At 47.0% G+C, this 23,719-nt stretch overlaps 1 protein-coding gene across 2 annotated transcripts in view; it reads right to left on the reverse strand.

The window, feature by feature from the left end:
- Window positions 1-4,329: 4,329 nt before the first annotated feature.
- The window catches only part of LOC119971899 (uncharacterized protein C11orf24-like), a 92,954-nt gene continuing 73,564 nt past the window's right edge, over window positions 4,330-23,719 (reverse strand). The window contains exons 1-4 of one of the 2 annotated variants that reach the window (XM_038808190.1): window positions 20,662-20,682; window positions 13,350-13,598; window positions 11,239-11,361; window positions 4,330-6,357 (exon numbers count right to left, since the gene is read on the reverse strand). In XM_038808190.1, coding sequence (XP_038664118.1) covers window positions 5,012-6,357; window positions 11,239-11,361; window positions 13,350-13,560 — 1,680 coding nt within the window. In that variant the 5' untranslated portion in view covers window positions 13,561-13,598; window positions 20,662-20,682 and the 3' untranslated portion in view covers window positions 4,330-5,011. Of the gene's footprint in view, window positions 6,358-11,238; window positions 11,362-13,349; window positions 13,599-20,661; window positions 20,683-23,719 lie in introns of those variants that run through there. The other variant, XM_038808189.1, reaches the window with a different exon arrangement.

The following is a 23,719-nucleotide window of genomic DNA, read 5'->3' on the forward strand; positions in this document are numbered from 1 at the left end:
GACCGCTCGCCCTGCCCACAATTAGTCCGGTGCCGGAGAAGGCTCCCCCTGCCCTCCGATGAGTCCGCAGCCGCCACGCGAGTACCCCGAACAGCAGGACCACATTAGATCCACGCCTTCGGGACTTCTGCCGGTCAGGGGCAGAGAATGGCGGGGCGGGCCTTCAGCAATGGCCGCAGGTAGGCGATATGTGGCGCGGCGTACTCGCCGTACATGTGTGTGGAAGAGGGAAAGACACTTTTTGTGGAGTTGCCTGTAGAGAGAGGACTGAGTGGAGGCACAAAGCCTGTTTACCGGAGAGGAGGAGTGCAATGCAGGAGAAGCTGGGCAAGTCAGACTGTGGGACTGAAATGTAAAATGCTCACCAGCCATGTCCTCTTGGTGTCCTGAATCCAACTGGTGCATTGTCTCCAGGTTGAAGCGGCCATACTCCTGCTGATGACTTCCTCGGCCACTTCCATCCATTCCTGCTTGGTTGGAGAGGTTGTCCTCTTCCTCCCATCCTTGACGAGTTTAACGCATTGTAGCTTCTCAACTGGACAATGGGAAACTTGGGGCGGGGGGGGGAATGGAAAGAGGGTATGGAGTGGGGGAGGGAATGGGAAGAGGGTACGGAGTGGGGGGGGGGAGGAGATAATAGGTGTGGGCAAGGTCAGCCATTCCAGGTCAACTCTCCATTCCTATCAGTGTTGCAGCTTGAAAGCTCCAGGTGCTGTTGAGCCTTCCTGAAACAGGTCATATTTCCTTTAAATAGAGGGCGCGATCTAACCCAATTGCTGCGTGTTTCCTGGCACTCGCAGCACCAAGTAAGACCACGCTATTGAATGGGACTCTGTTGCAATCCGGGACATTAGCGGGGAATGTTTCGGTGAGGCCAAACTAAGTCCCGTTTCCTGCACTGAGGAATTCCACTCAGCAGAATTCCTCGGTGCAGGAGAAGGTCGGGATGCCATTTTTAAATGGTGCCCTGATCTGTTGACTCTCGTCGACGTAACCCTCAGATCCCCCAATTCGCCTACAAGTGGATCCTTGGTTCCCCCACCTCAGACTGGCAGGACATCCCCAGACCCGATCCCTGGCATGGGCACAATGCCAGCCTGAGTGCGCCTACCAGTGTCACCTGGCACATTGGCAGTACCAGGCTGACACCTAGGTGGCAGTGCCAGGGTTGGCAGTTGCAGGATGCAAAGGCCAGGGTGTCCAGGTGGCACCAGTGCCAAGGTGGCAGCCTACCCAGAAGGCAACCACCCAGGGCCTTCGATCTCTTGGGAGACCCCCAAGTGCTGTTCCATCTGGTCCCCATTTGTGAGGAGCAGAACTGAACTGCGCTCGCTTAAGATCTTCGAGGTGAAGGAGTTAGATCCCAAAGCCTCGGGTAGATCAAGCGGGTGCATATTAGAATGAGACTAGGTACTGTGTAGATCTGTCAAATACTGATCACACCCACAATGGGCGGCATCTAGCTCACGCCGTCTTGGGAGATCCCATTAGATCTTAAAAGGTGCAACAAGTCAGGTAAATCCCAGAAGAGGCCCCTCCCGGCTCCGTTGCGCCGCCGTTCGGGCAGGGCATGGCTGATAGATTGCGTCCAGAAATCATTCCTCTGACAAAATGGCTGTATCATACCACCCACACTCCCTTAGTAATTGGGGAGCCCAGAGAAAGGCTCTTAAATGGTTTGCTCTGGGAAAGACCCAATCATTGGAGCTCGTGACCCACAGGTGGTCCTGCTACGGTGCCAGAGTCTAAAATGTCAAGATTTCACTCTTGATGCTAGACATGGGTCCAGAGTGCAGAGTCAGTAAAATTCTGACTGAGGAGAAAGTGCCCCGAATCTTTGGATTTCTGTTCTGACAGGAGATGATATAACAAGAGTTGGGCTGCCGACCCCAGCAAGAATTCAAAGGCAGCCACAGGGACTGTTATGAGGCGCGTGGACACTACATTAGTAAAGGAGTTAGCACACATACACCTGATGTGCATTGGAAGTACTCCGAGCCGGCAGATCACTGTCTGCTGATTTGATGCCAGTAATGCTTGTTGTTTGAAAGGTCCAGTGCTCTGGGACTTCATGCCAATCCTCAATACCTCCACAGCAACTTATGCCCCTTTATCCATCCCCCCCATATCCTCAATGACCTCATGTGCCCTCCACACCAACTATGCCCATTGACATTCATATCCTCCATGTCAACCTGTGTCTAGTTTAAGGCAGGAGAGAGATGGGATCTGCACGTGGGTGAAAGATCAGGCACATGTGCAGTGCAGCTAAGTCAGGGGGAAGAGATAGCACAGGTGAGAGCACACCGGAGGTCACTCTAATTCCATTGCAGGAGGACTCAGATGATGGGCTTGATTGTGTAGGCTACCGCCGGGAGCTGATGGGTGTGCACACCCCAAATGTTTGATGTATTGGAAAGTCTGCCAGAAAGGCAGCTTCAATGTGAAGGAGAATATAGAAGTCCAGCATCAAGTTGCACACAGTTTGTAAACCAAGATGGAACAGGTGACCCCCTCCATCAACACATTTGTGCATCCAAACATGATGCAGCAACTAGTGGTTGATTTCTCAAGCCTCAAGTGCAGCCCAGGCAACACCCACCTAATGCTGAGTGCCCCCATGGAAACTCAAGACAGCTGCCATTGTGGCTCTGAATACTAGTGTGTAAAAAATCTTCACTGCACTCAAGCATTTGTTCTCCAACAGATTTACTCATGAAAAACTTCTGCAGTTATGCCCTCCTGCCGGGAGCTCTTCCCCACCTTCTACTCCCTCTCCTAGTGCTTTGTCTTGCTCTGTCTGACTTCTGCTCATTCTTTCAGTCATTATGCTCAATACCAAAAGGAAGCACTTTCTGACTACTATGACCCTTAGCATTTGTTTTGTGTACAATCCTTTAATTCAGCAAAAAAGTGACTTCAGCATCAGCTAGATCACACCATAGAGCACAGAAAATCTTAACAAGTATGAAAAAGCACCAAAAGCACACAGCATTATAATGGCCAGAAGAAATAATCCAACAACTCCTTTACCAATATCGTGTCCAGCACACCTTATATCAGAAGTGTGCACCCATGCTGCAGAAACAAATTTTAGAGCTATAAGGGGTCTCATAGTGCTACTGAGCCCAATTTCACCATTTAGTCTTGCTTATAGAATGCATCGACTTTTTTTCAAAGTCTCTGTAGTAGAGGGTGCGATCTACTCGAATGGGAACAGGGACCCGCAATATGCGCGATTAGCTGGGTGTTTCCTGATGCTTGGAGCTTCAAGAAAACTGTGCTGTCGAATGGCCATTTGGGAAGATTGGGAACTGGGAACGCCCGGCCAAGGCCGCACTTAGTCCCATTTCCTCCACTCGCCGGAACTCCTCAGTGCAGGATGAGAATGGGACCCATTTAAAAAAGGCATCCTGATCTCTCAAACCCCCTGATGCAACCCCTGGACCCCCCCCCCCCCCCCCCCCCACAGCTCCAACTCACCGAAAGGAGGGCCCTCCAACCTGCTCTTGCCCTCAATCGCACTCATTCTCAAGACATGGAATGTGTGCAGCATATGAAGCAAATGGCCATTCGACAGCGCGGGGTTTCTCCAAGCTCCAAGCACTAGGAAACACCTAGCTAATCATGCATATTACGGGTCCCTGTTCCCATTCGGGTAGATCGCGCCCTCTACTACAGAGACTATGGACAAGACGTACCGGACACGTTACGCCTGAAAGGCAACATGGTGCAACGTGGCCGGTAGATGCCAGGTGATCCCTCCTCCAGGATCTACCAGGCTTGCCACGCCTCACGGGATCTAACGTGATGCCCCCGGGCCTGATCTGGTCATGGGAAAATGCCAGCGTGGCATTTTGCAAATATGCAGGTTTGCTAAAAAGAGATCCTGTCCACAATGGGCGTGATTCACAATGTGAAGTCTCGCGAGATTGCGTTAGATTGCGCGAGGCGTGGCAAGCTGATAGACTACTGCCCACATTGCGCCACGCTGCCTTCTAGGCGTAACGTGTCCGGTATGTCTCGCCCATAGTCTCCTGCTTCATCTGCTGCACACATTCCATGTCTTGGGAATTAGTGCGATTGAGAAGAAGAGCAAGAGATATCCATCATGTGGCAATTTTGAACTGATAGCTGCTGAGCTTTGCTGTGTTGAGACTAAGCTGCTGTTAAGAGACACTATGTGAAAGACATATGCTAAAGTAATACAAGTGAAATTGTGTGAGCTCTGCACTAATAAGTCATCAGATTTGGTCTTCCATTAAGGTAATACTGCAGTTCAAAAAAGCAGAGTATTTGCGCCAGAGAGTTACGATAGTATCTCAGTAATTAATATACAGGAGCTATTTTAATCGTTGTATGATGAACGAAAACACAGGAATCGCAAAATTATACACAAGCACCTCCCAGAAAAGAGATGTAGATTTCAGAAATGTATAATTTAAAAAAATTAAAGTTTAAGGCAAGAAAACTGCATAGTGATAAATTACAATTGTACATTCTGGCTTCGTGTTCAATAGTACTGTTTTTTGTTCCGTATTGCTGGGAAGGTTATTTTAGGTTGCTGAACTGTTCTCGTTAAAAACTTATTTTATTGCAAAATTCCTTTTAAATCAAAAATACACCGAGAACATTTTAAAAAATGAGACAGTGGCTGAAGCAGTATCTTTTTTTGTTGTTGCAATTCAGCCAAGGGGGGCATTCCCCCAAAATATTTAATCAATATTAATAAAGAGGAGCACAGTTAAACTCAGGATAGCCCAAATTAGAATCACAGTACCTATTTTCATCACAGTAATATGTGGGAATTCATAATGAATGTTCAGGCAACTGAGCCCTCTGAAAGCCCCCCAGATGTTCCAGATGTGAGACAGTACCGTTTGACATGGCATAAGTTGCTGCTGATCTGCATCTTACTTTCTAACAATGTGCTTAGTTTTGATGCAAGAAACACTCTTATTACTGTAATGGAGAAGTGTTTTGTTTCCTATATTTCTCACTTTCCCTTTTCTTACATTTCTGAATCTGCATACATTCCATTTATTAAATAATCCACTTGCACATAGTCTTTTCTTTTATAGCTTTCGAAAGCTTTCTGAGCAAACAATATAACACTCACTAAGAAAAACAGCAGCCCAAATATTAGTACAGCTATTAATGAGCTGGTATCAGCTAAGTACTTGATTAGGGAGGCAGCAGGCACTGAAGGAAAGATGTAATTCTTCCCATCGTTAAAAGGAAGTGTAGTTCTGGATTTGATTTCTGGTGGCTGTGATGTTCCTGCAGCCACTGTGGGCATGGGCATGGTCCCAGGAGCCAAACTACTCACTTGGGTTGTATCTCTTAGTTTCTGCAGCGTCGTTGATTCCTGGGTGAGCGGTGTTGGCGACCGAGTTGTTGGAGCCCCAGTCAACATAAGAGTTTTGGTGGTCAATTTGGGGGTCGATGATGGGGCTGCAGTTTTCACGGCATGCGTTTGCTCTGCAGTAGTTTCAGGAAGAGCTGTAGGTGGAATTGAATGAGTATTGGGTTTTGTAGATAATGCATTCGTCATTATGGCTTGATGAACAGTTGTTGGAGCTGCCGCAGTCGGACTAGTCGTGGGAAGTTGTGTGGTATGTTCAGTTGATGATGTGAGTATCATTGAAGTTGGTTTAGTGGCATTTATTGATGAGTGATTTGTGGTGGGGGATGTTGTCATCACTGTATTTATCGCTGATGCTGCACTTGAAACATTTGAAGTTGCCAATGTGACATTAACGGTTGTGAATGTACTTGTAACTTCTCCTGACTTTGTATCTGTGGCTGTGGTTTTATTGGTGATAGCTAGTGTTTCTGTTGTTGTGGTTGTCGTGGCGACAGTTGGTGATGCTGTAGTTGTGGTTTTATTGGTGATAGCTAGTGTTTCTGTTGTTGTGGTTGTCTTGGCGACAGCTGGTGATGCTGTAGTTGTGGCTGCACTGGTGACCGTTGGTGATGCTGTAGTTGTGTTTGTCTTGGTGACAATTGGTGATGCTGTAGTTGTGGCTGCACTGGTGACAATTGGTGATGCTGTAGTTGTGGCTGCACTGGTGACAATTGGTGATGCTGTAGTTGTGGTTGTCTTGGCGACAGTTGGTGATGCTGTAGTTATGGCTGCACTGGTGACAATTGGTGATGCTGTAGTTGTGGCTGTACTGGTGACAGTTGGTGATGCTGTAATTGTGGTTGTCTTGGTGACCGTTGGTGTTACTGTAGTTGTGGTTGTCCTGGTGACAGCTGTTGGCGCTGATTTATTTGCATCTCTTGGAAGCCTTTTATTAATTATTCTATTCTTTTGTGCACGATTTATAAAAATCTTGATTGGTAAACTTTGCCCTAGAAAACACACAAGAAAAACGTCCAGTTAAAAATGTTTAATAATTCTATGCACATTCACACTAGGCACACATTATTCCTGTGTGGTTACACAGAATGCTCACATTAAGATATACAATGGGTCTGCTTGGGTGTTCAAGAACCTTCTAACCCAGGGTTTTTCAAAGTCAGGGTCACGACCCTCGGGTGGGTTGTGGACGGGTGTCAGGAAGGTCACGGAATGATCGGATTTGCGGTTGTCCCGATCGCGGGAGGAGCGCCCATCTTTTACTTTGAGAATGGTGGCCAAGCGTGAGTCTCACCCCCAAAGCCATAAAGATGTGCAGGGTAGGTGGATCGGCCACACTAAATTGCCCCTTAATTGGGAAAAGAATAATAATTGGGTACTCTAAATTTGTTTGAAAAAAGAAGAAAAAAAGAGATTGGTGGCCAAGCATGAATAGCCCCCCCCCCCCCCCCCCCCCCCGGGGGGATTCTTCACGTTGTTTCGAGGGAAATTAGGCTTTGAGGGCCCGAGAGTTCATCTGTTGAGACAGGCCCTGGTGACTGAGGCTCCCCCCCCTTCTGCCCGCTGTTCTGGGTGAGACCCAGCACCCTCTGGTTTGTGGTTTGCTTTTGGGGGGTTACTAGGCACCAGGTTTTTTTTGGGGGTGGGCTGTGTGCGGTGCTGTATCGGTAAAGCCCTGACTGTGGGGCTTGTAACATGGTTAGTCTCAGGAGTTGTGTTCACGGCTTTTTACATTTCATTTTAGTCTCTGAGGTCGCATTTGAAAATAAGTCCCGGTCTCGATTGATAATATATAACTCTTGTGATATAACCTGAACTTTGGTGTGAAATTACATGAACCCTGAAAAGTGTATCGCTTATTTTGATTTTCGCACAGGACAGCATAATGTTTGGAGAATGCAGACTTTATTTTGTACCTTCTCGAACATTAAACTTCTGTGTCACGACTCAAAATTGCTATCTTGAAGAAATTTACCATATTTTCATTTTGACGTGAATTATAATGAAATTACATTCTGGGAAAATAATGGATTTTAAAAAACAAATTCCAATTAATAGGCAATTTAGCGTGACCAATCCACCTACCCTGCACATCTTTGGGTTGTGGGGGTGAGATCCACACAGACACAGGGAGAACGTGCAAACTCCACACAGACAGTGACCCAGAGCCGGGATCGAACCTGGGACCTCGGCGACCCTAGGCTGCAGTGCTAACCCACTGCGCCACCGTGCTGCTCTCTGCACGCACACTTGACATTAAGCGCCCTTCAGGTTGTGCTTTCGGCACCCAAATCACGGGATCAGTGTTGCCTCCATTTTCCAGCTGCTGGCAAGCAAGACAAGTGAACTGTGAAGATGAATGGTTTTCTTAAAAGTAACAGCTGGCCAGAGAGTCAAATAGGCAGTTCAGCTATTGGACAGGATCTCACAAGAGAATCTGCTGGAGAGAGCTGCCCAGGAGAGTCCAGGGCAGGACAGAGCGTGTTCGCTCTGCGCACATTTCCAGGACCTCTGGTTAGCAGCCTACAAAGAAGAAACTTAACTTGGGAACAAAGCAGTGTAAAGATGATTTCTTGAGGTACGGTTTTGTTTTTCATGAGGACCCACATGTGCAAGGTTGGATTTTTCGTTTCCGTAAAGATGAAGAACACAATGACGTCGCTATTGAGGCACTGGAGCATGGCATTCCATCAGGCGCCCAGCGCCAGCCACGATTTTTGACTCAGGCAGGAGGAATTACTAACGGTGAGCTTCACTTGTGATTTTACAAATTGGAAATAAGTGGTGTGGCTGCTGAGATAGAGAAGAGGTAGGACATGTTCCCAGATGCGCGACCGTGGGCTGCTGGTCCTGCTGCCGGCCTGGGGTGAGAAGAGGATGGGGGGTGTCCAGGGGACAAGCCATGGCGTGCCAGGAGATGAGCAATGGACCGCCATTGCCACAGCCTGCAAGGCAGCCATCTTTCTGCACACCCCACTGAGTGACACCGGCCGTATGTTTGCCAAAACAAATCATAGGTTTGCACCTATGGCATTAAGGAGGACGCATGGAGGGCAGAGTGCCGGGAGAACAGCCGGGGGTGGGTATGGGGTTGAGAGAGGAAGCGGAGGGGAGAGAGGGACATGCGGGGCAGGGGTTGCAGTGCAGACCGGGGCCACCATGCAGCCCATTGGACCTGGTTGGGCACAGGGGCACCCACCATGCTAACATGTTTGCCTTTCATCCTCTGCAGACAATGGACCGGAATTCAGCCAGCCATCATCCTAGCCACGAAAGGGACAATGCTGGAAAATCTCAGCAAGTCTGGCAGCATCTGTAGGGAGAGAAATGAGCTAACGTTTCGAGTCTGATGACTCTTTGTCAAAGCTAACAGACAGAGAGAGTGGGAAATATTTATACTGTGGAGTGAGAATGAAAGATGAGTCATAGCCACAGAAACCCAGGGAAACCGCGTGCTAATGGCCACAGAAACCAAGGGGAAAGAGTGCTAATGGCAGTCCCCAGAGAGAACAAAAGAAATGAAAGGTCAAACATCAGGGAAACTAACATCAGAGGATGAACTGTAGATGTGGGGGGAGGGGAAGGGGGAAGCAAAGAGGAGAAAGGTGCAGGAGAGGTGCAGGAAAGAAAGAAATGGTAAAAGACAGTTAAAATGAAATGAAAACAAATGGGTCGAGGTGGGGCTGATCATCTGAAGTTGTTGAATTCGATGTTCAGGCCAGAAGGCCTGTAGCGTGCCTAACCGGAAGATGAGAAGTTGTTCCTCCAGTTTGCGTTGCGCTTCACTGGAACATTGCAGCAGGCCAAGAACAGACATGTGGGCATGGGAGCAGGGTCTTTTGTTAAAATGGCAAGCAACAGGAAGGTCAGGATCCTGAATGCGCACAGACCAAAGATGCTCAGCAAAGCGATCACCCAGTCTGCGTTTGGTCTTTCCGATATAGAGGAGGCCACATTGGGAGCAGCGAATGCTGATTGAAAGAGGTGCAAGTGAAACGCTGCTTAACCTGGAATGAGTGTTTTGTGCCTGGAATGTTAAGCATGGAAGAGGTAAAGGGGCAGGTGTTACACCTTCTGCGATTGCATGGGAAGGTGCCATGGGTGATGGGAGAGGTACTGGGTATGGTGGAGGAGTGGACTAGATTGTCTCGGAGGGAACGGTCTCTGCGGAATGCTGACAGAGGGAGTGAATGGAAGATGTGTTTGGTGGTGGCATCACGCTGGAGTTGGCGAAAATGGTGGAGGATTATGCTTTGCATAAGGAGGCTGGTGGGATGAAATGTGAGAACGAGGGGGACTCTATCCTTGTTCTGGGAGGGAGTGGAGGGGGCGAGGGTAGTGGCGCGGGAGAAGGACCACACGCTGTTGCGGGCCCTGTCCACAACTGTAGGTGGGTAATCAAGGTCGAAGAAGAAGGAATGTGCTTCGAAAATGTGTTCCTTCTGAGATTCCTTGCTGAGATTTTCCAGCATTGTCCCTTTCGTTTTAGATTCCAGCATCCGCAGTAATTTGCTTTTATCATCCTAGCCACCCAGAGCCCGGGGTGATGAACAGAGGCTATACGAGCAGGAGCTGCTCAGGGGAGGACCCTGCAGCAGCAGAGCTTTCCCCAGAGGAACAGGAGCCACCAGTGAGGATGGAGAGCCGCCTGCCCAACAGGCCGAGGATGAGGTGGGAAGGAAGCCCCGCATTAGGCCTCGTGTGTACCGGCAGCGTCTACCACATGCATGGTTCACAGTTGTGGGGGGAGGGGGGATGTGTGTGAAGGGAGGGCTGAGGTGGGGGGGGGGGGTATAAGGAGAGGGGGTGGGGGAAGGATGATGGTGTCTACTCACTCATGTTGCCCTGGCAGAAGCCCCCTCCCCGGCCAGCGGCACAACTGCCAGCAAACTATGCCGATGTTGGACACTTTCCACACCCCCTCACTCCCTCAGCAGCCACCACTCCGGTTTCACAATTTTTAAAAGCACAAGTGAACCTCGTCGTTATGAACTCAACGCATCAGAGACGGAGAATCGCGGAGGCCCCGGAGAATACCGGGTCAGGTCCGCTAATGAAATGCAAAGGGTGTTTACTGCATGTGTGTTCCGGACTGCATTGACGCCGCTGTCAAGGTGAGGGAGAATTGTGATGTGGCATCAAATCGGCGCATGCCACGATTTTAAAAATAAATTTAGAGTATCCAATTCATTTTTTCCATTTAAGGGACAATTTAGCGTGGCCAATCCACCTATCTGCACAACTTTGGGTTGTGGGGGCGAAACCCACGCAAACACGGGGAGAATGTGCAAACTCCACATGGACAGCGACCCAGAGCTGGGATCGAACCTGGGACCTCGGCGCCGTGAGGCAGCAATGCTAACCACTTTGTCACCGTGCTGCCCCCCCAGCTGCCACGATTTTGCTGTCGGAACTTACTCTCTGCCCAATCACGTTTTCCGATTTCGGTGTCAGCCAATGGTGAGCCCCGCCCACTTAATTTTAGAAAATGATTAAAAAATGCTAATGACTCTGGAGGATGCTTCGTCCATGTAATCTGCAGTCAAAGCAAAAAGCAATAAACTTATCAATAGGTTTCCGGACTTAAAAATCTGAAACATTTTAAACCATTATCAGGGATTTGTCAATTGTTATTAACAAGTGGTAAGTTTATGCAGTGATCCCTTAAAAAGTAAATTGATTCTGTTTCATAGTTTCATAGAATTTACAGTGCAGAAGGAGGCCATTCGGCCCATCGAGTCTGCACCGGCTCTTGGAAAGAGCACCCTACCCAAGGTCAACACCTCCACCCTAGCCCCATAACCCAGTAACTCCTCCCAACACTAAGGGCAATTTATCATGGCCAATCCACCTAACCTGCACACTGTTCGTACCTATTTGCAAAGCTTTAACATCTTCCACAGATACTCCTTCACAGATCTGAACATCAAGACAGTGCAAATAAAAACAGAGATTTTGTTTCTCTTCAATCACCACCCAGTTACACCGCAAGCCATCTGCAACAAAAGTAAAAAGTATGATTCAGCTGCATTGCTTTAAACAAATTCACACACAAATATTGTATTCACAATAATTCAAGGGCTAAAAATGGGTTTGTGGCATTTTGGGGGCACAGTGGATGTGGACAGAAGGAAATATGCCCCATAGGGGCCAGGATCCTCTGATACCACCCTCAGAAAGGATTAGGAGCAGGTGGCCACTGAGGACAGTTCCTGGAGTCTCGTCCGCAGGAGCTGGCCGCTAGGCTACAAGAAGTCTATTGGTCTCATGTGGGTGGTCAAAGTCAGTGCACGCATCCTCAGATGAAGGATTTGAAATTTGGATGGTTAACAATTGATTTCCCTCGGGGGGGGGGGGGGTCACATTGCGTCACCAGCTTAGCCCGTGGGTGTGCATCATGTTGAGACAAGTAGGTGCCAGAAGGGCTGTGTATCTGTATCAGAACAAGAACAGTTCAGTGGCTTTTTTCCCTTTCATGGGATGCGAGCGCCACTGGCAAGGCGAACCTTTGATGTGATTGGACCACACAGGTCCACTCTACAAACCTGCAAGGCATTCACCGAAGATCAACTGTTTCGTGACAAGAAGGGCCCTTGACTAGTGTTATGTAAAGGGCCGAGCAACCGACTTGCAGCCAGGGTGATGTTGAAGGGACTCTGCTGTTGCAAAGTGTCTGAAACTACCCTGGAGTCGCTTTGGAGTTTCTGTGGTGAGTTTCTGGATTTGTGGGATGGGCTGTTGCTGCAGCCTCACATGGAGGACAGGGGTAACCTGCCCACACAACTGTATGGGGTTGCAGTTGCAGTGTTGATTTTACTTAATATTCAAGTTCTCTGAGCTTTATCTTCAAGGGGTGTGGCACAATTCTTTGCTTTTCCAAGAACTGGGGTTGCTGGGTTCACAGGGGTCCTGTCTTGGAGTAACTAAAAATTAAGGCTAAGGCCTGATGCTTGCAATGTTGCCCCTGCAACCCCTTATAGCAGCTTCAATAGCCAGAATGCCTTGCCTGATCCTCTCCCCCCAAAATCAGATTCTCCACCGTGACCGGACCTGAGCTCCAACCGTTAACCTATCATGGGAGGAGGTGTCCAATCGTGATGGTGATGGGGATCAAGTGAGATTGATTAATTAATTAAAAACATATCCAGCCAAATCAATGTTAAATAAAGCGGGTTTCTCCAAGTCAGTGCCGTAGAAATGCTTTAGAAAATACCAATTCCCTCACCGTGAGGGAATCCATCCCTGCCGTCGAGGACAAAGCCTCAACAACTTTACCGTGCCCAGTTCCCATTCATCACATTGGCTTCCCTTTCACTGTCTCATTCACCCCCACCCCCCCACCCCCAATTGCCAACGTGTTCAAAGGAAAACTCCTTTGCTCAGTGTCTCTCTCTCACCCAGAAAATACAATAACATTAATTTCTGTTCATGCATTCTTTTTCGTCAAAGTGCCTATTCTGATACTCAGCTGAAGTACCATTTAGGAAATTAGGATTTGAACTTTAAAGGGAGATGAATGTAAAATATCGTGTTAATAGCATCATTAAAAATAGATGATAATAAAGTTGCGTTTTCTGTATGAGAATTTGACACAGGTACATCTTTGGGATTATAAAACAGAGAGCTGCTTTATTATGATGTGGTATATATGTGGTTTTAGGTGTTCACAGGAGGTTTGTTACAGCCTCATACAGCAGTACAAGAGACAAAATGTGATGGTACATTTAAATCGGCAGGAAAGAGTTTGGGTTAATACATGCTGCTCGGATTGGTGGTGTATGCTAGGGTTCAATTTGTAATCCTATTTAGAGTTGAACTATCAATACCAAAATCTCCTAATAACACATATGTAGGAGGCTAAGCAAATACTAAGGAGGAATGCAAAATACTAAAGGAGGTCATTCGCAGGTTAGCAGAATGGCTAAAGTGGATAAAACATCCTCTTGACAATATTCTCTTGCTCCCATATTCGTGCACACTTTACCTTGATCTGCCACGTTGTCACAAGTTTGGTTACATTCCTCTGCACCACTGACATGAAGTGACTTCAGCACTTTGATTCCATTATTTTGTAAATTATACATTGAGCTCGCAGTCAAAGAGGAAATGGATATGTAAAGAATCAGAGTCCACATTTTTGGGGGCAATCCAGACAAGTTCCTGGCTTGGCCTGAACAGCAGCTTAAAGGAGTCATCGGTGGAATGATCTAATTCTGTTTTCTCTTTTCCAGATCTGAAAGAAAAGAATAAACATAAAAAATACGGTTACAGATTTTAAAAATAAAGTAGTTTGCCATCAGGGAGCCTGACAATCTGTATGTGCAGCTCAGGCTGTGGAGCCAAGTTCAAATCGCAGCACTGATAAATATTTGATTACTGTTAGTCCCAGTGGGGAATATTTTCCAGTTCCCAGCTTGGCTGCTTGCAAACAAAGTGCCTCACAGCACCAACTTACCCTCGTCTCTGACAGTAGATAAAGACCAAATCTCACCCAGAAAATCACACCTGCTGTCAAACGATAAGGAACGACAGTAATGGCTGCCAAGGAAAGATCTGTGCCCTTGATCACATGGCTGCGTACCTCTGTGGGGCTCCTTTCTGCCGTGTCACCACACTTGCTTTAAACCTATTTTTCTAGAAAATATCCTATCTTCTTTTAATATCACAGAATCATAAAATCCCTGCAGTGCAGAAGGAGGCCACACGGCCCATCGAGTCTGCACCCCTCTGAAACTCCACTGCCTGGAGGCCACTCGGCCCATCGAGTCTGCACTCCACTGAGGCCCAACCCCCCGCCCTATCCCCGTAACCCCACCCTGGGGCAATTTTAGCGTGGCCAATCCACCTAACGTGCATATCTTTGCACTGTGGGGAGGAAACTGGGGGAAACCCACGCAGACACGGGAAGAATGTGCAGACTCCACACAGGCAGGCACGCGAGGTCGGAATCGAACCTAGGTCCCTGGCGCTGTGAGGCAGTAAGTGCTAATAACTTTGCCACCATTTCGAAGTATAACAGACCAATACATTTTAGGGGTAGCACTTCCTGTGTGTGTGTGTGTGTGTGTGTGTGTGTGTGTGTGTGTGGAGGGGGGGGGGGGGGGGGGGGGAGGTTTGTGCTTTAATTTTTTTCAAATTTACAGTACCCATATATTTCTTTCAATTAAGGGCCAAGTTAGTGTGGTGAATCCACCTCCCCTGCACATCTTTGGGTTGTGGGCAAAACCCACACAGATACGGGGAGAATGTGCAAATTCCACACAGACAGTGACCCGGGGCCGGAGTCGAACCTGAGTCCTCAGCGCCGTAGGCAGACGTGCTAACCACTGTGCGGCTGTGTCGCCCTTTCTGCTTTAATCTAACCCAGCATGGGCAACAGTGCTCCATCTAACAGTAAAAGCTTCATATTAATTTGGGGTAAGTTTTAAAAAAGTGCCAAGGAGATCCTTTCAATCCCCCTGAGATTTTTAAAACCCAGTTTGATACTTTATCAGATTCAACCTCACCTCCTGATAGTGAAACAAGCTTCTGTCTGGCCTCTTGGACCTTGACTCTGGATTTATAATAGAACTTGTGTTGTTGCTGTGCAGAGGAAACTGCTAATGTAGAAAAATGAGTGCAATTAAGTCTAGAAAATGGAAGTGTGTTATAGCACAAAAGTAAACCTTCCATGGAGATTCTGGACTCTTAGTTGAACTAACCATGTTCATGATAATAAAGGAAGGTAAAGAAGAAACAAACAAAACTGAAACCATTCCAGGAGAGAATATCACTGGACTGGTAATCCGGAGGCCCAGGTTAATGCTTTGGAGACCCGACAGTTGGTGGAATTTAAATTCAAATGAATAAATTAGGAATTGAAAGTTAGGGCGCGATCCAATGGCCACGCTGCGCCCGGAAAGCAGCTCGCCATGGCGCAGCGTGACCAATAACAACCGGGAGACCCCGCTCCCGGGATCTACCCGGCTCACAACGCCTCAGGAAATCTAAAGCGATCTTGTGAGACATTGCGATGTAAATCTCACCCTTTTGAGGGTGGGATTATTTATTGGCAAATCTGCATATTAAAGCGAGACAGCTAGTCTCACTTCCTGAAGATTCCCGAGGTACCGGAGGCTTTGGGATTTATCCCCTTTGCCTCGAAGACCTCGGGCGAGCACCGTTTGGTCCCACAGATGGGGACCAGGATGGAACGGCACACGTGGGAGCTCTCCCAGGTGATTGGTGGCCCCCAGCTGCATGCCGTTTGGGAAAGGTGGTATCTTGGCACTGTTGGTGTCACCAGGGCACCCTGGCAGTGCCACTGGGTGCCAGACTGACACTGTCAAGGTGCCAAGCTGGCATTTTGCACATGCGTGAGCAGGCTGGGGTATGCCCTGCCTGGGTGTGGGGGGAGCTGGGGACCATCCCATAGTCGTTTGGGCTGAGAGGGGTTGCTTCGGGGGCCTTGGAGATCAGACCATTGAAAAATGGCATCCCGATCTCTCGCTACATTAGGCAGCTCCCGTGAGCAGAGTTCCTCAGTGTGCAAAACGGGTCAATGTGCGGCCTTGGCCACGTGTTCCCCATTGAGGCCTCTTATACCACGTGAGTGACGGTGTATAGCCATGCATTCCTCAGTGCTGCGAGCGCCGGGAAACACGCAGCCAAACTGCTCGGCCCAAGACCGCAAGGATCTTCCGAGTCGTGAACACAGCCCTGTCCATCACACGAACCTGCCTCCCATCCATTGATTCTATCTGCACCTCCCGCTGCCTGGGGAAAGCGGGCAGCATAATCAAAGACACCTCCCACCCGGCTTACTCACTCTTCCAACTTCTTCCATCGGGCAGGAGATACAAAAGTCTGAGAACACGCACGAACAGACTCAAAAACAGCTTCTTCCCCGCTGTTACCAGACTCCTAAATGACTCTCTTATGGACTGACCTGATTAATACTACACTCCTGTATGCTTCATCCGATGACAACGTATTTACATTGCGGACCTTGTGTTGCCCTATTATGTATTTAATTTTAATTTTATTTTCTTTCATGTACTAAATGATCTGCTTGAGCTGCTCACAGAAAAATCCATTTCACTGTACCTCGGTACACGTGACAATAAAGAAATCCAAATAGGAACCAGGCTTTACAGGATGGACAAGAGTACCACCTTTATTGGGAACACAATTACCAGTTCTTAAGTTGTAATACTTTCTTTCATATTTCCTCCTCCCCTATCATTTCTTTCTTATCCAATTTAATTTGCATTATTTCTTTTGTTGTTTCTTTAAAATTTATTTTCTTGCTTGTACTGAGACTTCGGGGGAAAAAAATTGTCTTTTTTGCAAACACCAATCTGATCAAAATCAGAAGATACCAGCTGTTATTCTTCTTAATCTTGGTCACTATTGCTGCATTTTTCCTTTTTGAGGAGTTGCTGTTCTTAAAAGGGGGTCTCTCTCCACGGGTTAGAGGATCTGACGCTGCAGCCCACTGCAGCTGGAAAAAAGCCCCAGCTTGACAAGCAACTTTTTTTTTTACGGCATATCCCCTTCGGGCTGCACAGTAGCATAATGGTTAGCACTGTTGCTTCACAGCACCAGGGACCCGGGTTTGATTCCTGGCTTGGGTCGCTGTCTGTGTGGAGTCTGCACGTTCCCCCCGTGTCTGCGTGGGTTTTTTCCGGGTGCTCCGGTTTCCTCCCACAAGTCCCGAAAGACGTGCTTGTCAGGTGAATTGAACATTCTGAATTCTCCCTCTGTGGACCCGAACAGGCGCCAGAATGTGGCAACTAGGGGCTTGTCACAGTAACTTCATTGCAGTGTTAACGTAAGCCTACTTGTGACGATAAAGATTACTATAAATATTATTATTTCCTGGTCTTCTTCTTTTCTAGGAGGGTTTTTTTCTGAGCACACCGGTTGTACAAATTGACTGGCACAACAGTCGATGCTCTGGCTGAAAACACTCTCCTTTATCGTCGCCGACCCTCCGAGTATTCCCGGGTCGCTGTTGCGTATAACAAATTTAAGGAATGGTCCTGAGTGCATCCTCTCACTTTTGAAATTAATATACACTCTTAGCAATGCTAAAACCATGTTCCCGATGACCGGTTTTACCGCACATTTATGCAAATTTGATCCTTGACTCGAGGTCCAAGTCTGACTATTTCACTGGGGGAAAAACATCCTCGTCGCCAGCTTTGTCTTTATGTAAGACAAGTGTTTTATGGGGGTTTTGCTTTTACTTCACAGTAGAGGCAAAGAATAGCCAGGTTGCCACATCGAAGGTAACTTAACCAGTTGTCAGAGTTTATTACAGAGGCATTGCTTGCTCACAGTCTAAGATGGAAGTGATGGAAAACTGCCCAAGTGCCTCTGACGATGTCACCATGTAATCATGTGACACCCTACACAGAGGGCATCGGTTACAATACATAGCAAGTACACTTACTGATATCTAGAAATTTTGACTATTTTAATTTTGTGTCAAAGTGCTGAGAGTGGAGCACTTTCGCTGAGGATGGGGCAGGAGCTACACTAATCCAATTCGCCTAGTATCTGGAACTTTTCAAAGATAAAAGGATCTTGAAATTGTGCTCTCCATTCTGGGTGCTTTATGCAATAATACAATCGGCTGCTTCATATAACATTCGGGCTACGTTTATGTAAGACACATACTTGGCGAAAGATGAATCAATGCTCTTAAGAACCAATTAAACCGGCCTGAATTGGCTTTTTTGGAGCACATCTCCACAAATTTAAATTGTTGAAAGAACATATGAGGAGCGGACCCCCCATTGTGCAATGGATTGTGCCACAGTGCACACCCATAATCACACATACGTTTTACCAATCTTGGCAGTGTTGCTGAGCCAGGACACGCGGCCCAATGCTTCCTTATAAAGAAATAAAGTAAATAAAATTTAGTCAACAGGTGAGTCACCCCAAGCCTTTTGGCACGCCTTCCAGCAGCTGTTTAAAAAAGGACAGAATATGCCGGAACCTGCCTAATCTCGCAGGGAAATAGTATGCAGCATGTACGAGGGGGTAGGGAACAAGAACAGTGTTTGAAGCTGTAATCGAGTTCCTGATCAGATCTGTCTGCAGTCTGATTCGGGTTTGAGCACAAATTTATAGCTTTGACTCTGTTATGCAACGAAAAGGCACAGGAACCGCACGAGTGCAAGCAACATTGATTCAGCACTGCAGTTACCTTAAAAACGGTTTGTGACTCAAGAGTGCCCCCAGCAGGAAAGTACCAATTCCCATCACAATCTTCACTAAAAGTCAGCTTCCTGTTTCTGGGCTACATCAAATAATCTCACTGTTTCTCACCTAAGCATTTGTCCACACAGCAAAACAATTATTTATTTCCCTCCATCTGGATGGGGAATATTTTTCCAAAGCAAGACGATGCAAAATTCCGTGCAGAGCACGGAGTGATTTGTCACACTGCTCAGCCGACATCCAATAATGACCAGTAGGAGCACAGTTGTTAGCACAGTTACTTCACAGCTCCAGGGTCCCAGTTTCGATTCCCGGCTTGGGTCACTGTGCGGAGTCTGCACGTTCTCCCCGTGTCTGCGTGGGTTTCCTCCGGGTGCTCCGGTTTCCTCCCACAGTCCAAAGGTGTGCCGGTTGTGCAGCACGGTGGCCTAGTGGTTAGCACAACCGCCTCATGGCGCTGAGGTCCCAGGTTCGATCCCGGCTCTGGGTCACTGTCTGTGTGGAGTTTGCACATTCTCCCTGTGTCTGCGTGGGTTTCTCCCCCACAACCCAAAGATGTGCAGAGTAGGTGGATTGGCCACGCTAAATTGCCCCTTCATTGGAAAAAATAATTGGGTAATCTAAATTTATAAAAAAAAAGATGTGCCGGTTGGGTGGATTGGCCATGCTAAATTGCCCTTAGTGTCCAAAAAGGTTAGTTGGGGTTACGAGGTTATGGAGATAGGGCGGAGGCATGGGCTTACATAGGGTACTCTTTTCAAGAGCCGGTGCAGACTCGATGGGCCAAATGGTTTCCTTCTACACTGTAAATTCTATAAAATGTCTTCCGATTAACAATGAGGAAGACTGAAGCCGCTATCTTCAGTCCCTGCCACAAATTCAAAACGATAATTCCAATGATCCCTCCGACCAGCATGCGAGGCTGCACTAGACCATTTGTCACCTTGACATTCTATTTGACTCTGAGCTGAGTTTCTGACCCGATGGGCAGCATTGTAGCACAGTGGTTAGCACTGTGTTGCTTCAGAGTTCCAGGGTCCCAGGTTTGATTCCTGGCTTGGGTCACTGTCTGTACGGAGTCTGCACGTTCTCCCTGTGTCTGCGTGATTATCCGGGTGCTCTGGTTTCCTCCCACAAGTCCTGAACGACGTGCTGTTAGGTGGATTGGACATTCTGAATTCTCCCTCCGTGTACCCGAACAGGCGCCGGAATGTGGCGACTAGGGGCTTTTCACAGTAACTTCATTGCAGTGTTAATGTAAGCCTACTTGTGACAATAAAGATTATTGTTATCATATCTTCTCTACCACCAAGACTGCCTACTTTTCACCTTTGTGACTATGGCCATGTCTGTCCCTATCTTAATTCCTCTGCTGCTGAAATATTCATGCATGCCAATTGTTACTTCGAGACTTAAATAATCACATGCTCTTCTGCAGCTTCCCATCTTCCATAAACATGAGCTCGTCCAAAACACTGCTTCCCACATGTCCATTTACATCGAGACCTTTCATACCTCACCCATGTGTGCATTGACCTAAGCTCTGGAATTCCTTCCCTAAAAATCTGCCCCTCTCTCCTCATTTAAAATGCTCCTTACAAATTACCTCTAACTAAATATTTGTTCGCTTGTCTCCTTATATCCTTATATGGCTCAGTGTTTGACAATGTTCCTTTGAAGCACCATAGGATGTTTTATTACAATAAAGGTGCTGTATAAATGCAAGTTGTTGTTGACGATGAAAGGAAATTGTTGAACAAACCATTGTGAAAACATTCCAACAGGTTTCACTTTATGCTGTTATTATGCTCTGTCATCAGTATGGTCCTTCACTGCTATTAAACTGGAAAGGAGCTGTTTGAGATGGCACAGAACACGTCGTTGGAGTTTGCTTTACTTAAGACGCCATTAGCAGATAAAATGTTGCTGTCACTTCTTGCCTTAATTACATGAGGTGATTAACGCTTTGGTTGCTATTTGTAAGATTAAAAAATTCTTCATCACGTCACCCCCCCCCCGCCCCCCCCCCCCCCCCCAAACATGACTGGTGGCGCTATGTGCATAGTTTCGGCTGGTGAGCTTACGTTGGCAGGATGCAATCTTTACCCGAGCGTCCACCACGTTATGGAATAAAATCACTGTCGACCAAATTAATGTTGCCAATCCTGCAAGAAGGAAGCAGCCATTTCTTTGAAGCTGTTTCCTGAGGCAGGCTGGTTGAAGATTGACACAACCTGTTAAGAGAGGCAGTAAACTGGGTTTGAGTTTCAAGCAACCTCAAAACTCAAGATCGCTACTTTATAGATCAAACATTGGAAAATTCATTAATGCAATTTATTAGATCAGAATGGTGGTTAGGGAAACTTCCGGACACAGGCAGTGCTGTAGTTCAAACTGGAAATGTTAATCTGCAGACATTATCTCATTGCTCTGGAGGCAATATCTTCAGTCTGGATAGAGTATTGTGGCGGTTATGTTACTGGCCCAGTAATGCAGAAAACATGAATTCAAATCCCACCACTGCTGTTTGACAATTTTAATTATTTTTTAAAAATCTGGAAATAAAATATTTATTTCAGTTAAGTAAACGTGATGACATTGAAGCTGTCAGGTTTCATTCACTAATTTCCTTTGAAGAAAGAAAGGCTTGAATTTATACAGTTGTTGCGAGGCTATTTTTAAAAATTTGATTTCTCCGGCGCTGAGGGCCCCGGAATGGATCCCAGCTCCGGGTCACTGTTTGTGGGGAGTTTGCACATTTTCCCCGTGTCTGGGTGGGTCTCACCCCCACAGCCCAAAGGGTTGGAGGATTGGCCATGCTAAATTGCCCTTACTGTCCAAACAAAAAGGTCCGGTGGGGCTACTGGGTAACGGGGATAGGGTGGAGGTGTGAGCTTCTGTAGGGTGCTCTTTCCAGGGGCCAGTGCAGATTCGATGGGCCGAATGGCCTCCTTCTGCACTGTAAATTCTATGAATTGGAAAAAAAAATAATTGGGTACTCCAAATTTATTTTAAAAATATATGATTTGTCAACTTTCAACTGACTAGTAATTTTTAAATTTGAACAGAGACAGAGCAAATTGCCTAAAAATGCAAGGCTACATTTCAAAGTGAAGGTGAATAACCAACAAACCACCTTCAGGGGAGTGTGAAGAGAGAGCTATTTCCTACAGTCCAGACACACATTGAAACTTGTAACTGTCTCAGGAAGAGACATTATAAATGCAAAGTACTGGATATTGAAACAATAGCTGTCATACACAGACGCACTCAAATTTTTTGGAAATACACAATCTATTTCAAGGTAAGACTGCCTAGACATTGGAGTGATTGCAAGTTGGCAGTTTCCAAAGCCTACATCAGTGGAAACAAACCGAGGGCTTCTCGCACCCTTTCCCTTTGGGAATAAGCATGTTGCCCGGTTTGAGAAGCCAACCGGGATCTCATAATAATTGCAACATTCTCTAGTAAAGTCGCCATAGTGCCAGGTGACCATCGGCTGCTTTCCCTTTTGAAGGGGAAAGCTGACTGGTGGTGATTTAATCTGAGGATCACCACACCTCAGGCAAAGGGCAAGGTTGAAAAGGTGGACCTTCATGAATAATCTCAGCTGGTGCGGGAATTGAACCAGCGCTGCTGTCCTCATTCTGCATCATGAACCAGCTGCCCAACCAGCTGAGCAAAACCGGCCGCCATCACATCTGACTGCATCCAAGAAACCAGATAACTTAATTCAGCTGCAATGTTTAAAAAGATGCTTCATGCATAATAAAAGGACACATAATCATCTATTCTTTTACCTTTGTTATTGGACTTTACCTCTCCTTATTTCTGATTTCTGTGTGTGAGGACATGTGTGCGGACCCAAAGGACGGCATGAGGGTCAAAAGCTTGGCGCTGTGTTTCTATTATTTTTCCTCCAGTTTAGCGCTTGATAAATTTACTCTTTCCTTGATTGACTCCTTATTGCTCACAGTTTAAATAGTTAAATACATTCCGATTTGGAATAATTTATATCCTCGTAAAAAGATACTTAAACATTTGTTGTGACCAAAAAAGAAGTTGAATAATTGGGAGCCAGTTCGTCCCTCCTCACCTGATCGTAGCACAGCATCTATCTCGACCACTGCATGTCTCAAAAGCGGTTTACAGCCAACAAAGTGTTTTTGAAGTGTAGTGACTGTTGCAAACAGCTGCCAATTTGCACAAAGCAAGCTCCAACATGCAGCAACTGAATATAAACCAGATTCTGTTAATGTGATATTGAAGGAGGAATTCTGGCCAGTTCACATGGGATAGCTTCCTTGCTCTTCTTCAAACAATGTCATAGATCCAACTGACGAGACAAATGAAAGAGCATTTGAGGCCTCAGTTTAACATCTCATCTGATGGTGCCTCTGACAGTGCAGCTCTCTCTCACGACTGCACTTGATTTTCGTGCTCAAGTCCTGGAGTGGGACTTGAACGAAAAAAAGTCTGACTTATCTACCAATTAAGCCATGACTGACATGGCAAGGGAAAATGAGTCGAGCTCATATATGACTCCAGTACACAATGGGCAGAATTTAATGATCACAGTGGCGAGCCTGTCCACTGGCTAAAGAGTCAGTGGCAACGCTGACGCAGGCATTCCCGGGAGCCCTGATGGGATTAAATCCCACTCAGGCAGTCACCTGCCTGACGCCGGAGTTCCTAGGACCTGTCGGGCATATGTTCCGCCTGCGAGACCTGCTGGCCAATCAGAGGCCCAAAGCTCTTCAGTACCAATAATGTCATTGGGAGAAATGGTGCTGCAGTAATCTCGAGGAGAATGATCATTGCTAGAGTCCTGGAACACAGGTAAATGGGATGGGCTTGCTGAGGTTGGTGTAAAGGGCAGTGAGGGTCTTACTCTGTGGGTATAGACAGCCTGAAAAGTCCCCTCCCCCCCATTAACTGGCTGAAGGCTTCCCGGTGCCTTGCCCACATGACATGGCCTCCAGCTCTCACTGCTGGTTGAATACGAGTGTCAGTTGGCTGAGGCCCTTAAGTAGCTACTTAATAGTCTTAATTTGCCTCTGATAGGAAGACTATATTTGACTCTTCCTACCATAGACTTAATTGGGGTGAGTCAGGAAGGTGATGAGCTTTACATTCTGAACT

The sequence above is a fragment of the Scyliorhinus canicula genome, chromosome 9 (genome assembly GCF_902713615.1).
Source record: "Scyliorhinus canicula chromosome 9, sScyCan1.1, whole genome shotgun sequence".
Classification (NCBI taxonomy): domain Eukaryota; kingdom Metazoa; phylum Chordata; class Chondrichthyes; order Carcharhiniformes; family Scyliorhinidae; genus Scyliorhinus; species Scyliorhinus canicula.